The sequence below is a fragment of the Gossypium raimondii genome, chromosome 11 (genome assembly GCF_025698545.1).
Source record: "Gossypium raimondii isolate GPD5lz chromosome 11, ASM2569854v1, whole genome shotgun sequence".
In the NCBI taxonomy this organism is placed as follows: Eukaryota; Viridiplantae; Streptophyta; class Magnoliopsida; order Malvales; family Malvaceae; genus Gossypium; species Gossypium raimondii.
Genome location: NC_068575.1, coordinates 2,946,771 through 2,963,337, shown reverse-complemented (window position 1 = coordinate 2,963,337; position 16,567 = coordinate 2,946,771). Strand labels below are relative to the sequence as shown.

Genomic DNA, 16,567 nt, shown 5'->3' with positions numbered 1-16,567 from the left:
TAGTCAGAGGCTTTGGCATCCCTTTGGTTAAATGAAAGAATTTAACTTTTTTTAACTCTTAAATGAATTTTCTAGCTTCCTCTATCCCTATGCTCCTTCCAAGCCGAATCAATCACTAATACAATGAAATTATGTTGCTTTACTAATGCCATATCATCATTATCTTCGTTTCTATATGATGCTTCTCTTTCCCACCATTCCCATAGCTTTCAAATTTTGCATCTTTGGAGTTACCATAACATCCCCTTTTGATGAGACTAAGTCCTTCTCCGAGGAGCTTTCCATATTGAGTAAACCACATCACCAATAAGCATGGGTAAACTAGGTTGTGTTACAAGTATCTCCATCAATATTAACAAAAACTTCCCACTCTTTCACAAAGTTTTGAAACGTCCAAATACCCCCACACATGCATGAGTAAACTAGGTCGTGCTACGTGTAAGGTTGTAGTACGAGATGAGAGTGGACATAGATTTAGGGTCCCTTTGGATGGGCGGTGCGTTTACTTGCAGTTAGTGTAAAAACAACGGTAATAGTGAGATTAGTTATTATGACGATACTGTAATATAAGACGAAAAGGAAGTTAAACGCACCGCACTGGAGATAAACGCCCCTCTAAAGGGGCCCTTAGAAGCATCAAAACACTCTATGCATGCACGGGTATCCCATAACATGATAACTAATGCTTGAGTTAACAATTGAGTCAAATTCAAATAATCTAATTTCAACTCGAGTAGCTAAGGAGTTTAAGCAATTTTTTTTAGTTTAATCTTTCTTTTTTGCTTAATAATGAAAATATCCTGATTCAAGATAAACTAATCATAATTAAGGCATTGTTTGATAACTCATTGAAAAAATTAAATCGGCTAAAATTAATATTTTCAATGATTTAATTTTTAAGCATGTTTTATAATCCAAACTGAAAAAACAAATGATAGCATTTTCATTGAAAAGGGTTGAAAATAATAACTAGATAGGAGCTACTTTTCACTTATTATTTATCAAACAATCTAATTACATTTCATACTTAATTTTAAGTAGTATACTAAATATATTTAATAACTTAAATTCAGTACTTAATTTTTCGATTTATCAAACAACACTTAAAGTCACACTTTAAAACCAGAATCAACCTTTTCTTTTATCAAGCAAACAAACTCAAAAACCCAATTATTTATCTCTATTAGAGCTCAAACTTTAAAAATAAAACTCAATCAAACCCTAATACTAATCATTCATTGAATTTCATAGTCCAAGATTCTTCATAAAGTTATATCTTAATAAAAGGAAAGAAAATCCAACCTGAATTCTATATCCTAATTAGGACTAATTCAAAATCATGAATAGGTTTTTACCATAATTGAGCCATCCTTCATTATTTATATATTTTTACATATTCACTAAAATGAATTAACCATCTTTTGTCGAAAAACTATTGGTAGGAATAATGTTTTAAAAAAATATTTTTTAGTTTTTTTTCATAATCGAGTTTACATTTGTGTTGCATTTGTAATTTTAGTCATAATGAGATTTAGGAAGCAAAAATTATGTGTTAATTTAATTATTTTTAATAGATGATGTTCAATAAATTTTACTTATATCCTCTTTTTTTATATTTTTATATATATTTGCAGGAAATGAGATGTATTAAGTCGACCTATTCGTGACTCAAGAAAACTATACAAGAAAATTGTAAGATTTTTTTTCTTTTTAAATTTCAATTATTATATCTGTTATTTTTTATACAATACCTAGAACTATCCATAGCCCCTCTCCAACCCTTAAATAGGAGGATAATGCGCTTCAGCGCACTCAAATCTATGTCCTTTTAGACTGGCAATAGTATCGATGCCAATCGAGCTAAGACTCAATCAGCAAGTCTAACCATTGACAAATCCTCCCTAATTTTTTACACGATAGAGCCAATGAGTGTTAGGGGTAGTTGTGTATATTATATAAGTTTTAAAGCTATATTATTTATTTAATTTGATGGTGTGAATAATTGTTTTTCCTTTAAAATTAGTTAAAAACCCCGAAATAATTAATCTCTAATGAACATGATAAAAGGAAAAGTTGTACCAAATTTATTGCAGAAATAATTAAAATTTTACTATGATTAAATTGAATAATTTTACATTATTGTTAATTAAGTAATGTTAATAAGTAATTGTTAATTTTACTATGATTAACTTGACCTAACTCGACTCGATGGTTATGCAGTAGGATCAACAAATGGAAAAAGAGGGTGGAAATGCAGGAGACTCATCCTCCTCAGAAGAAGAAAGCAATGGAACTCAACAAGAACTTGATGAATCCCAAACATCAATGGGTCAAAGGTGCAAATTAATTATATTCTTAATTTTATATTTTGATAAAAATTACTTAATTAAATCTCATTTATTCTTGTTCATATTTTTAATTGTTGATGAACCATCAGATCTGAAGAGATAATTGAAAGGACCACGACCCATCCATCACTCCCAAATCAGGCTTCGCAACAACCAATTATTTCCCCTTCAATTTACAATTCAAGTACTAAGGTATTATCACAATACTTTGATCATCTATTACACTATATGTAATTCGATTTGGATTTAATTGATTTATAAAATTTTTAAAAATTGTTATTAGAGATGACAACGAAGTGAGGCAAGATAATTTTTTATCCATCCCGATATAGTGTTTTGATACTTTGAAACTGATCTGATTTCGATTTCAATATAATTTTATTTGTTTCAACCCAACTCCAAAAATAAATAAAATACCCAACCCCGACCGACTGATATGTCACGTTTTCAATTTATTATGTATTTTATTAAAATATAACAATAAGATCTAAAATATTTTTTTTGAGTTTTTCCTTGTAATGCAATACAAAGTAACATAAAACCCTACATAAAGTTATATCCTATATATAGGAGTATTTTCCTTATAACCCGAAATCGAATTTTGAAAAAAACCCGACCCCAATAAAGTCTAAATATGCTCTATAAAATATATATTTTTGAATATTAATCTTAATAAGTTCTTATCATATCTGATGCTCTTTTTGATATAATGCTTAGAACTATCTATAACTCCTCTCCAACCCTTAAATAGGAGGATAATGCGCTTCAACACACTCAAACCCATATCCTCCTACATTGACAACAATACCAATCGAGCTAAAACTCAATTGGCATAAAAAAAAAAGAGTTTAGCAATTATACTAAATATACATATATCTATGTTAGTGACATGTCTCTATTTTGTTAATTCCTCAATTTCTTTAATAATATAATCTTAATATGGTAACTTTTATAAGCACATTATTAAATTTTAAAATTTCAGTATCAGAATTATATTTTTCTTTTCCTTTCATTTATTAACTAAAGTATGTATTGCTTAACATTTTGATAGGCAATGGAGTGGTCACATGATGAAAGGATTCAATCACACAATCATGAGCAAAACAATGTTGTTGAACAATTATTTCTGTATGTCATTTATTTCTAAATATCCTAATTATGCTACCCTTCTTTTATTTATTTTTGCAAAAATATTTAGTAAATTTAGTTTCTTGAATTATATATCTTATACTAATATACTAAGAAAAACCTCTTAAACTACTAGCACATAAACTATTTTTCCATATAAATAAGACCCTTACCTATAACTTTTACTCATAAAGCTCTTGATTTCTTGTTGACGCAATAGACATTATATACGCTTTAGCATCAACATGAAATTTAAAAGAGTAATCATAATTTTCAATAAAGTGATTAAGTGTTATGTATAAGAACAAATTTAAAAAATAATATTATTTTATTTTTATTTAATAAATTGTTCTCATCAGATTCACAAAATATTTTTACTTTAATAATAAAATCGAGGGCTTTCATGGGTAAAAATCATATATTAAGGGTTTATTTAACTATAAAAATAGTATAAGGACTAGAGGCATAATTGAATTGAGTTGAGCCCGGATACTACTAAGCTCGAGCTCGAGCTCGAACTCAACCCAACTCAAAATTCAAAGCTCGATAATTGGTTCGAACTCAATTTGAGATATAACATTTTGTTTTTGATAAATAATTAGGTCTCAAGCAATGGAAGCACCCACTCAAGGAAGTGGAAATTTGATGAAAAATAATACCATTAGAGCATCCAATGGCTACCATCTCCCCACATCAAATCTTCCACCACAATTCCGTTTGGATTTCTCTTCTAGACAGGTTCATTTATTTATTTTCTATACTTACTACAAACTTGCATTTTTTCGGTCAAATTTTATAAAAGACCCTTATACTATACGTTTTAGCAGATTTAGTCCCTCTATCATAATTTTCTCTTCTTGAGATCAACTTATTTCTTTAATCCTGTCAATAACTTGACGTGACATATTCTTTTAAACATGTTGTGATGTGATATATATACTTTTTGACATTTTTGACATTATTCATTTGTATAGAGTGAGCAAGGAAATTGGAGTGGATCATCTTTGGCCAATACAAATTGGATGGATTGGCACCAATTTCCTCATACACATGAACCTACTATAGATTTGGGGTATTTAAACTTTTTTTTTTTTTTGGATTTAGCAATTTTATATTTAAATATATAAATCGACTATCTGTGTATTTGAGTAATATTCATGTTATTTTTCGTATCATAAAATTTATTATAATAAATTTATTTGTCCTTCCAAAGGCCACATGGTTTTGGATTCCAAGCACTGCTGAATCAAGCTATAGCATCAGATACTTGTCATAGGAATGATCATGATAGGCCAATTCAACAAGTATGTATAATGCTATATTAATTTTCTTAATGTTTTTTTACTTAATCTAATTTATTGATGAATAAATATTTGTGTTGTAGATGAAAATGAGTTTGCAAGAAGACCCAAATCTCCATTTTATGGATTGGATGTCATTAAAGGAAGGCAATCAACATCAAGATATTGGTCTTCCTGCTGCTTCTGGTTCAAGGTAATATGGTTAAATTTCTAAATAGTCCCTTTAAAAATTATGCAGATATAAATTAATATATTGATAAATTATATAGTCCCTACGTGTTTAATATGCATTAGTTGCATACCAATTAAATTGGACAATCCCTACCCTTTATTAAAAAATTAAGTAAAATATTATTTTATATTTTATCTAGATTTGTTAATGTGTTGATAAGACAAAGATTGATCTGAATTGAGTCTAGTTTAAGGTAATTTTTTGATAATTTGGGAAGGATTTTATTACTATTTAAGTAATTACATTTTCTATTTAATTTTATATAAAATTAAGAGCAACAGCCCACATATTTGGATATTATATATTGGATGAAACTTGTATCCTCAGGTCCAAATTTATCATGAACAAAGTGTACGATCCATCGTATGAAGCCATGGGATTGCCAGTGGATCCTCATCTAAGAATGTTTCAAGCAAAATATGGTAATGGTAAGTTCCATTTACAGCATCAATTATATATGTTTTAGATAATTGTATTACCATTCTTTCCAATTGAAAATTAAAATAGAATGTGTTGAAATTAATATAACTGTGGCTTTGTGTTTTTCATTTGATTCATTGTAGCAGCAGAAAACAAGGATAAGAACAAGGATAAGGAGAATGAGGAACATCGTTGATTCGAGGCCTTTTAAAATTTATAGTTTGTATTGCTTACTTATAGAAACTTTCGAGCTTGTTGTGTGAAAAGCTACATTCATGATTTTGCTTTGTTTTAATTTCTTTGATGATGAATTACAACTTTGGTTTTAATAATTAGTTTGAGAATGATGGACTAAAAAGAAAGTGGTATTAAGTTTTGGAAGGGTCTAATTATAATTTTTAAATATTTTTAGAGTTAAATGCGAATTTTTTTAAGTATATAATTAAAATGAATGGTAGATATAAATACGTACTCGGCATAATTATGTTTTAATTTAATAAGAACACACTTATGTGTAATTCGAATCGATACAAGAATGGTTATGCTTTGATAAAGCAAACAATACCATTTAATAGCAATGTAGCATCTACAAACAAGTGTTGGGTGTAATGGTAAGACACATTGCATTTTAAAAGAGAATACAAGTTCGAACATTGAAAATGACACAGTTGAGAGGGACAACCACATATCTCCAAAAAGGTTAGTCTTCATAGACCATAAAACGAACATGAAATAAACTATATCTCCCAACTTGTCAGACATTGCCAACTTGGAATTTGGCAACTCTACTCCCTTCTTTTTATCGTGGCCGCTGGTCATCAGTGATGGAGACTGTCGCCTATGGTGGCCGGAGTTCCCCAAAACCTCCCATTTTGAAACCCTTCACATATAGAACACAGGTCTGAGACCGAAATCCCAAAAACCTGATCGAACACAAAAAAAAAAACTTTTTGTTTTCTCTCCCTTTTCGACGCGGCCTTAGACAGATCCCTAGGGATTTGGCGGCCTTAGCCGACAGGGACTACCATGGCAGTGGTGCAGCGAAACAGGTAAAAGAAAAAATCTAGCCTTTTATGTTTTTTTACATTTCGAAATAAAAAAGTAACTACCTTGTTTTTGTTAAATTTGTTGTTCTTCTTTTTTTGTATTCTATTCGATTTCTTTGTGTGTTTATTACAATTCTATTCGATTGCTTTGTGTTGTTCTTCTTTTTCGGCTTTGGGTTATTGAGTTTTAAGGTTTTGGGTTAGGTGATTACTTTGGGCTTAGTTTGGGCTTGTAATATTTGTTTATTTTTAATTTATCTGTTTTTTGGTTTTTTCTTTGGGCCGGATAAAATTGGCCCGTTACATGTAGAATGAAGTGATTCTTATCCTTGAAAATAGTTTTTTTAGACTTATAATTTTATGTATATTATAGACTATAAAATGTCAAAAGAAATTATGAAAGCATTTTTGAGCAAATGGGTATAAAGAACATTGTGTGGATTGTAATTTGTAAACGAAAATTCATTTAATTATTCAAAAAGGTATAAACAGCATATTCTTGATTAATAAAAAACATTTTCGCTATAAATTTTAAAATTAAGAAAAAGAGTATAACTTTAATGGAATGGTGACCAAACTTGATTTCCTCCTTTTTCAAAAATAGATGGTGAGTGGGTCGTCCCTTCAATAATATCCCAGTGTTCAAACCAGGACCAACTTGACTTCTATGAGATGCGGCAGAACTTGATTTCCACCTTTTCCAAGGGCAGATGGTGGAGTGGACCCTTCCTTCGGTAACATCCCAATGTTCAAACCAGGACCAACTTGACTTACTTGAGATGGAGGCGGAACTTGATTTATACCTTTTCCAGGGGCAGATGGTGGAGTGGGCTCTCCCTTCAGTAATATCCCAAAGTTTAAACCGTGACCAACTTGAGGCGATGGTGCTGGTGTATTTATACGTTTTCTAGAAGCAGATGGTGGAGTGGGCTCTCCCTTTGGTAATATCCTGAAGTTTAAACCGTGACAACCTTAAGGCGGTGGTGGTGGCGTATTTATACGTTTTCCAGGGGAAAATAGTGGAGTGGGCCCTCCCTTTCGTAATATCCCAAAGTTCAAATTGTGACCAACTAGCGACGGTGGTGGTGGTGTATTTATACGTTTTCCAAGGGCAGATGGTGGAGTGGGCTCTCCCTTCGATAATATCCCAAAGTTCAAATAGTGACCAACTTGAAGCGTGGTGGTGACCAACTTAAAATTTTTTATATAAAAATAAATTTAAAAAATATAATAGATCAAATACACTAAAAATATTAAAATAAATGTTTCCCAACAAATAATTTTTTTTAAAATACTTAAATAATACTAAGATAGCAAATTTAATAATAAAATAAGAGTTATACAATATCCAAATAATAACAATAAAATAATAGCAATATAATAACGAAATGATAGCAAAACAATGAAAAACAGTAAAAAAACAGCAGCAATTTTTTTTTTGTAAATTCGAACCGGCCCCGGACAAAAAAGCTTATCTTACCCAAGGCCCGACCCGTTTAGAAAAAACGGGACTTATTTTTTGTCTAAGCCCATTTTCTAAGACTATATTTTTGCCAAAACTCTCCTACTTTTCGGGTGATCAGTACAGCCCAGGAATACAACCAATATAAAACACAATATATGCAAATAATGAATTAAGATACACAGATTATAATTATAGATGATATAACTCAAACCCGAGCATTCAAAGATGGAAACCTCAACTTTTATTACTATACCAAGGACACATTCACACTAACATTACATTGTTTAAAGAAAAGTATTGTTTAATTAAATGAAAATTGAAAGATATTTCAAAGTATTAACTGTAAAACTTTCTTTTAAGAATGGTCGAATTAAAGGTATAGAAATAAAAATTAAAGACAATGAGCTCACACATAAAAGAAGAAAGAAAAAAAAACATAAAAAGTATATATATTTTGCTGAGTAAAAGGGTTTTTTTCTTTCTTTTTAGTACTTGTGTTTTTTCAACCTTTATAAATAAGGTCCCTTCTCAATCCCCTTCTCAATCTTCTTGTGATCCTCCAGGCTAATCATCACCTTCATCATCACTATGTTTCTTTGATTTCTGTCGATTCTTTTTCATCGATGTTTTCTTACTGCTGCTGCTCCTATGGCGTGAAGAACCACTTTCTTTCATTTTGCTACTCTTTCGACTCATTGATGTCAATTTCTTGCTGCTTTTATGTCCTAAGGATGACCCTTTTTGTCCACTTTCATCACCGGATGAACCCTCGGATACGCCGCTGCCGCTTCGTTGGCTCGACGAAGCTGCTGATTTCCCATCGTCGCTTTCGTATTCGTTGTCTTCGTCTGATGAAGCTTTGCTCGATTCTTTACGGCTCAATGAATGTGATTTTCTGCTATCATTGTCTATTGAAAACAATGACCTTCCACTACTCTTTTGGCTAAGTGTACGATCTCCATTTCGACTTTTTTGTTGCGTTAAACCTCTATCGGCACTGCTGCTTCGTGCGGAAGAACCGCCATCCTCTTCGTCTTCAGATCTCTCTTCGGCGATGGTAGGTGTGACGTTGCTGTCGGCTGCCTTCGTCTTCCCTGCGGCATCGGCACCGTCTAAGAAATTGAGCTTGGTGGAGATGCAGTTTAATTTGGAAGAAATGGAAGCGGGAAGAGTGGCCGGAATATTGTTTTCTTCGGTGGCGATGGATAGGAAACTTAAGACGGAGGCTAAATCACTGATTAATGGCCTAGCAGCAGCTTCTTCTTGGACACACATGGCTGCTATTGCTACTGCTTGATTTAATCCTCTTTCTGGGAATCGTTTCTCGAGTAATGGATCTGCCATTTGTGAGAAATGTTTTGGCTCTTTGAATATTGGTTGCGCCTAAATTCGAAAATTCGATTCAATCAATTTAATTGGTAAATAAAAATTAATAATTTGATTATTAAAAACTTTAAATTTAAGTGTCAAATCTATTTAGATCGATAAATATCTCGACCCAAAATTACTTGAATTCAAGTGTACAAACTTAAATGACTTAATTAACAAACCGATAAATCTAAAATATTCTGAACCCAAAAACATTGACCTAAAGCTGAAACAGCAAACCCAAATTGACCTACTCCAACTTAAGCAGTTGACAAATCTAGTAAATCGTAAAATGGCACATAAAACAGATCGAATTTAAAATTACTTAAATTCAAAAGAATCTCAATCCAAAATGATCGTTCAAAATCCAAAATTATTTATATAAGTAATCTAAAATAACCTAACCAGCAAACTTAAATAGCTAAATTTCAAAAGAACTCAAACCTAAAATAAACAAAACCTGAAATTTTTTGAATTTACCCAAACCCTAAATGATATATGCACTAGTAATCTAAGACAACATCAACCCAGGTGATAAACTCAAATAACAAAACCTGAAATGATTAGAGCCAAAATAAGTCGAACCCTAAACCACTTGAAATTGAAATGAACTCGAACTAAAGCTAATTTCAACATCTGAAATTTTTAAAACCCAAATTAACCTGCAACTCAACGTGCCAAATTCAAAAATAAACAAGCAAATCCTTAGCTAGGTACTTACCCAAGCAACTAAGTCTTGCTGGTCCTCAGGCATGGAAGGGTCAATAGGTTTTCTTCCACTGATAAGCTCAAGAAGAATAACTCCGAAACTATAGACATCGGTCATTAACGTGGCGGTACCCGTTTTCGTGTATTCTGGAGCATTGTATCCATGGTTATCCATCATCCTCGATTGCATCGGCATCTTACTATCGGCCGAAGACCCAAGCTTGTCCAGCCCAACGTTGGAGAGTTTAGGGTTGAAGTTATCATCCAACAAAACTTTAGAGGACTTGAGGTCACGGTATATTATAGGAGGTTTAGCCTTTTCATGCAAATATTGTAGACCTTGTGCTGCTCCATATGCTATTTTCATTCGGGTTACCCAATCTAATGGCTGCCCTCCAGGTTTAATATCTACATTTTAGTTCCACTTACACAAATGTTAATTACAACAAAAAGATAAAAAAATAATAATTCCTCCTTAAAAACATCTATATTATATAATCTATACATTAAATTCATCCTTAAATATCCACTAAAATCCAAGGGCATAGTTGGGGGCAATTAGGGCCTTTGCCCCTCTTGGCTAAAGGGGAAATTTCTTTTAATCCTGTCTAAAAATATTCAAACCATCTATTTAAGTTATTTTAACCTTTAATTAAATGAAAATTCTATAATTTTATCTCAACGATTTAATTCGTAACTTAATTTCTGCTCAAATTTGACATGCAATATATTTAAAATATGTGGAGTTAAATTCTACTGTACCCTTATCTAGTTTATAACTTTATCCAAATATTTTCAAAAACATTCTACATTCAATCCGAACTAGTATTTGACATCTAAATTGTCAACTAAGTTTATAAAAGGATATCGTTTATACCATAACAATACTTGGATCACTTACTCGGAACATTTTAAAACTTAGGATCAAATGAAAATCTAGATGATAATTCGATGAATATTTAGTGCAATTAACCCGAAAATGTTTTAGCATGAAAATGGAAGAGGAACCCCAAAAGTTCAATATGCACATACCATGAAGATGTTCTTGTACTGAACCCCCTGACATGTATTCATAAACCAAAAGCCTTTGGTCTCCATCAGCACAATACCCAACGACACTAACCAGATTTGGATGCTGTAAGAGACTGAGTTGCCCAACTTCAACAAAGAACTCATTGCTCCCTTCCATTGCATTCCTATCAAGTTGTTTCACAGCAACCTCCTATATGTCCAAAATTTCCAATCAATTAAAAAAAAAAAAAGATCTTAGTAAACGAGGCGGTGTTTTACGTGTGCATGTATCTGATACATATTCGAACATGATATGATATGATATGATAAAATAAACACATAAAGAGAGGACCTGGCCGGTAGCCTGAATAGTTCCCTTGTAAACTTTGCCGAGACCGCCTTCACCCAATAGACATTCTTGCCGGAAATTCTTGGTGGCAGAGGCTAGCTCACGGAAGTTGAATGCTTTAATGGAGCTATTGTTGTCATACTCAGCTGGGGTACTAGGTGTCTCCTTATTTTCTGTATCAGCTGTATGAATCATTGAATTAGTTTATAATTTTACGGTTTTTATGAAGATTAAATCGTATTTTATTCATTTTGAGGTTTAAATACAATTTTATCATATATTAACCTATAATTTTATAAATTTTCATAAATTTTCCAAGATTAAGCCCTCTACCTACCCCGTCACCTCCCCTGCGGGGATGACTATGTCCAGGAACAAGGCGTAGCAAGTGCTTTGGCTTCATTAGTTAAATGGTAGAATTCTATTTTTACTCCCTATTAAAATTCAATAATTCAATTTAATCCTTTTTTAAAAGTAAATAATTTAATCTAAATCATTTTTTAATATTAATTTCATTGTAGATTTTTATAATATGCACTCAAACTCATGTCCTCCTATACTAGTAATAATGTCAATGTCAATCGAGCTAAAACTCAATCGGCTTAGTTTAAATCATTTTAACCCTTCAAATTTTTTAAAATTTTATCTCAACATCCAACACAAATTTTCTTTAATATTCAATTTTTTTTATTTGCCTTACTAGCTTTAGATTAGGTTTTTCTTTTAGCTTCTTTTCGTTCAAATCAATATTCATGCCAACACCTTTAAAAAGTAACATCCAACATTCTTTTTTATACCTCGATCTTTTATTAATAAAAAAGAGGGCATACCAGTTACAGTTGGTTGAGGGGGCTGGTCGATGTTAACGTCGACATGCTCCCTTCTGCTACTACCTTCCTTCTTACTTTTTTGCGACGAGAAACATGGGAAGCAATTCATCTTATTATACCTTTAGCGAAAGAGTAGGGAAACGCGAGTTCGGTACGTCGAGAAAAATAAAAACTATAATCGCATCCAAACTAGCTTATATAGATATATCGATGAATCAAATTAAATTAAATCAAATCAAATCAATGAAATTCCTAATTGAAGAGAATAAAATCGAACCTGCCGGGGACATGAAGGGGTAGGGTGGGGTGGGTAGCCTTCAACAAATTGAAGGACCCCTATTGGGAGCAGGGGGTTTTGCAACCAGGGAAAACAACAAAAGATCATGAGAACCCATGGTTTTGGAAAATAACCAAATTATAAAAAAAACCAAAAAAGGCAGAAACAAAATATTGTAGGTATTTTCCTCCAAGTTCTCGGAGAAAATTGGGGAGAATTGAGTGGTTCATTTTCTTTGAAATATATATTCAGATTCACAATTTCTGTTTTCTTTTTTAAAGCATTTTAGGGCAATGGACCAAAATTTTTCTCTTGTAAATCCAGCTTATTGGATTGTTTTTATTTTTATTCATTTGTTGAACCATTCTAACCATTTTTCTTTTGTAGAAAATTACAATTAAAGCAGCTTTTTAACTTACATTGGGAAGCCGATTGAGTCTTAGCTTGATTGGTATGGATATTGTTGCCGGTGCAGGAGAATGTGGGTTCGACTGCACTGAAGTGCATTATCCTCCTATTTATGGGTTGGGAAGAGACTATGGGTAGTTCTAGGCATTGTGTCAAAAAGAGCAGATATGATCAAAACGTATAATGGGATTAAACATTGTTGTCAATGTAGGAGGATGTGGGTTTGGGTTTGAATGTGCTACAGCGCAGCTGTGGATAGTTCTAGGCATAGTGTCAAAAAGAGTAGATATAATCAGAACCTATAATGAGATTGTTCAAAAAAATTATATTGAGAGAAAATTTCTAAAAATATAATTTATAAAATAATAAAAAATTTAGTATTTAACGTTTACATCTTTTATCAATTTGACCCTTATTCTTTTTTCTTTCTTTTTTTTTAAGTTAAATTTAGCAGTCTAAGAGAGTTGGATTTGACCATCAACCTATTTTACGAAAATACTGACTAAAATATTAAATTTTTAACATGGTAGCCCTCATGACAACTCGGTGTATTTCATTCTAATCTTTTAATATTTTTCATGATTTTTTAATTTTTATAAATTTTAAATTATTTGTTGATATGGCATATAAAACAAATAATGTTATATCGATATGAAATACACATGAATTGCTATGCAAGTTGCCACACCAAAATCGTTAAAAGATTAATGTTTTAGTCAATATTTCTTTTAAAAAAGGCGATTTGATTCTTTTTAAATGTTAATGGATAAACTTAACTAAAAAAAAAGAATAAGAATCAAATTGGCAATAGGTGTAAATGTTGAGGGCTAAATTTATCATTATGCCTTAAATTTATTTCTTTGATACATTTTATAAATATATTGATTTATTAATTTTTAAGATTTAATTTTAATAACAAAACGAAAATTTTGTAATTTCAATCGCTTTAGTTTTAAGTCCATGGGTAATAGATTTACATATTATGAGCCCATAGACAAATAAACCTCATAAGGTGAATATATAAAATTAACCATGATACTTTTTTTCCCAAAATTAGGGTATCTACTATAAGTAGTAGTGATTAATCTACTGCTCCAAGCAGAGACGGCTTTAAAATATTTTTAGGGGTCGAAATTAAATTGTAATTTTTACGATAGTAAAATGTAATTTCACCATTTTAATAGCCTATATCTTTATCATTTTAAAGGATTAAATCAAATTTTTATAATTTTAAAAGGCCAAAGTATAATTTTACTTTTATTAATTTAAAATTTTAACTATGCCCCTAATTGTGAGTGCTCTCCGAAAAAATAATGATTGGTCATGAAATATGCTCTATTCACATAGATAAAGATTGAACCTCGATCTTATGTTTCATATCTCAACAAATTGTGCTTCCAACTTCAAGCATTCAACCTAAAATTAATAAAAAAAATCAACTGGGTTCGAACCTAAAATTCTTAACAATAAAATATTAATATTTATTGAGCTTTAGCTTAGTTGATATTATGGCAATTTCAACAATAAATAGAACGTGGGTTCAAGTGTACTTAAGCGCATTCGCATTCTAGTATTGAAGGATCAAAGCTTCCCTTAAATGAAAAATTAAATAGATATTATCTTTAAATTTTATAAAATTATTAAGTAGTAAATTGGTAAAATTATACATTGAATTAAAAATTTTAAAATTTTAATTTAATCCTTAAAAATTTATAAATATACAAATTAATACAATGCTATTACAACGATGAAAATATATAATTTAATCCCCAAATAATTTTTTGCTTCACCCCTTGAAAGCTCCCTTCACCGCCACTGGTGCGGCTGGCCTTTGTGTTGATCGCCACAAGCCTTTCTCCTTTTTTTTTTTTTTTTCTTTTCACTTTTCGGTAGAATAACTCTGAGATCCTCCTCCACTTTTCCTCGTGGTTTCTGGTCGTCGGAATGGCGGGATGCAAGATTCCCAGCCTCCTCGTGGTCTTCCATGTTTTCCTCAGCGGGGAGTCTCCTTTGTCTTTTGTCTCTTTTGCTCCGATTAAGTCCCTAGTGCTTTCCGTGGAGCATCTCCACTGCTTGGCCTTCGATGGCTTGTGATGGATGCTGATCTCGACACACCAGATCAAGGTTGTCTGATTGTTGTCGTTGTTCTCATTGGCCGTGTCCCCTCCTCAATCGACGGTTTCGGCAAACTCCACGATGGGGCTGTTGCTTTTTTCTGGCCTCGACACTTTGTTGCTAGCAGGCTCGCCGGCAGTGGGTATGACAGCCCTGGTCTCTCCCCCTCTTTAGACCTAATTTGGGCCCTTGTTTTTCTTATTTTGGGCTTTTTGGCCTGGTTTGAGCCCTTGTTTGTATTTTTCTGGGCTTGATTTGGGCCTATGCTTATACTCTGCTTCCATGAAACATTCCAACTCAACCATGTTCAAAGTGTTGCAACAAAATCAAAATCTTCATTATGCCCTACTTTTTGGGACTTTTGTAATAAAAGGATTTCCACCTTTGTTTCTTGTAGCATCTAACAAATGCTCTATTAGATTCTTCCTTTTTTATTAGGTGATGATCACCTGATTGAATTGAGTAAAAAATTTCGAATTATTGAGTCTTATTTTATCACCTTAATTCGATTTGAATTTTTTTCGAATCGAGCAATATGAAATGAAATTCAAGTCAAGTCGAATCGAACGAAATTGTTTGACTTAAATTAAAAACTAAACATATCAAATTAAAATATTGTGATAAGCTTAAATCATTAATTAACTTATATGAGTCTTATAATTATTATTTTAGAAAATTTTAAAATTTTTAACTTTCTTTATATATTCTTTAGATTTTAAAAAAATTATATTCTTTTTAAAATATAATTTTTTAAATTTTTATAAAAATTTTGAATTTTAAAAACTATTTTGATTTTTTTTTGTAATTTTTGTTGAGAGTGTGGTTAATTTGTTCATCTTCAAAATTGACAGAGACCAAAGGGGTATTTACACTAATTTATTATTCAAGTTATTCGAACTATAAAATTCAACTCGACTCGAACTCAAAACTCAAATTACTTATTCGAGTTGACTCGAAAAAAATCAAATAACTCGATTCGATTAACTCGAATTTTTTTTTCAAATCGAATCAAGTTTCGCTTACCCTTACTTAAAATATCAGCAAGCTGAATATCTATAATGTTGTAAATTTTGAATTCAAATTCAAAATATGCTTTAAAACATGATTATGTTTGTTGTCCGTATTAAATTCAAGTATTATTATTCAAATCAAAATCTATCCAATTGAATTATTTATTGGATATATGAATTTACCTAATATTCAAATTCAGGAAGCTCAAAAAATATTTAAAAATAAAATACGTTCAAATAATGAATATCTGAATTTGAATAAATTAGCCAAGTAAGTAAGACCAAATTGGCATAGATATTATTGCTAATGCAGGAGGACGTGAATTCGAGTATGTTAAAGCACATTATCTCTCTGAGTCCCTGTATAAATGTAAAGATAATTGATTAAAGATATAGATAAAAATAAATATAATTTATTATGGAATATTTCAAATTTGAAATTAAATTAATTCAAAATAATTAAATGTTCAACCTTTGAGCGGGGCATAGCCAAAGGTGGCAGAGAATGCCTTCTCTTATATTAGTTTAGCATTATTTTTTAAAAATGTTTT

General features: G+C 31.3%; 2 protein-coding genes across 2 annotated transcripts; one reads left to right on the top strand and one right to left on the bottom strand.

The window, feature by feature from the left end:
* Positions 1-4,088: 4,088 nt before the first annotated feature.
* LOC105801651 (uncharacterized) lies at positions 4,089-5,688 on the top strand. Its single transcript, XM_052623018.1, has 4 exons — positions 4,089-4,214; positions 4,861-4,970; positions 5,337-5,437; positions 5,573-5,688. Exons 1-4 carry the CDS (start codon positions 4,089-4,091, stop codon positions 5,623-5,625), a joined length of 390 nt encoding a protein of 129 aa, XP_052478978.1. The 3' UTR covers positions 5,626-5,688.
* Positions 5,689-8,164: 2,476 nt separating this feature from the next.
* On the bottom strand, positions 8,165-12,566 carry LOC105761540 (probable serine/threonine-protein kinase PBL7). Its single transcript, XM_012579381.2, has 6 exons — positions 12,484-12,566; positions 12,207-12,325; positions 11,380-11,558; positions 11,049-11,238; positions 10,030-10,424; positions 8,165-9,323 (listed from the first exon to the last, which is right to left on the bottom strand). The coding sequence occupies exons 2-6, from the start codon at positions 12,313-12,315 to the stop codon at positions 8,505-8,507; spliced, it is 1,692 nt and encodes a 563-aa protein (XP_012434835.1). The 5' UTR covers positions 12,316-12,325; positions 12,484-12,566; the 3' UTR covers positions 8,165-8,504.
* Between the last annotated feature and the right edge of the window lie 4,001 nt (positions 12,567-16,567).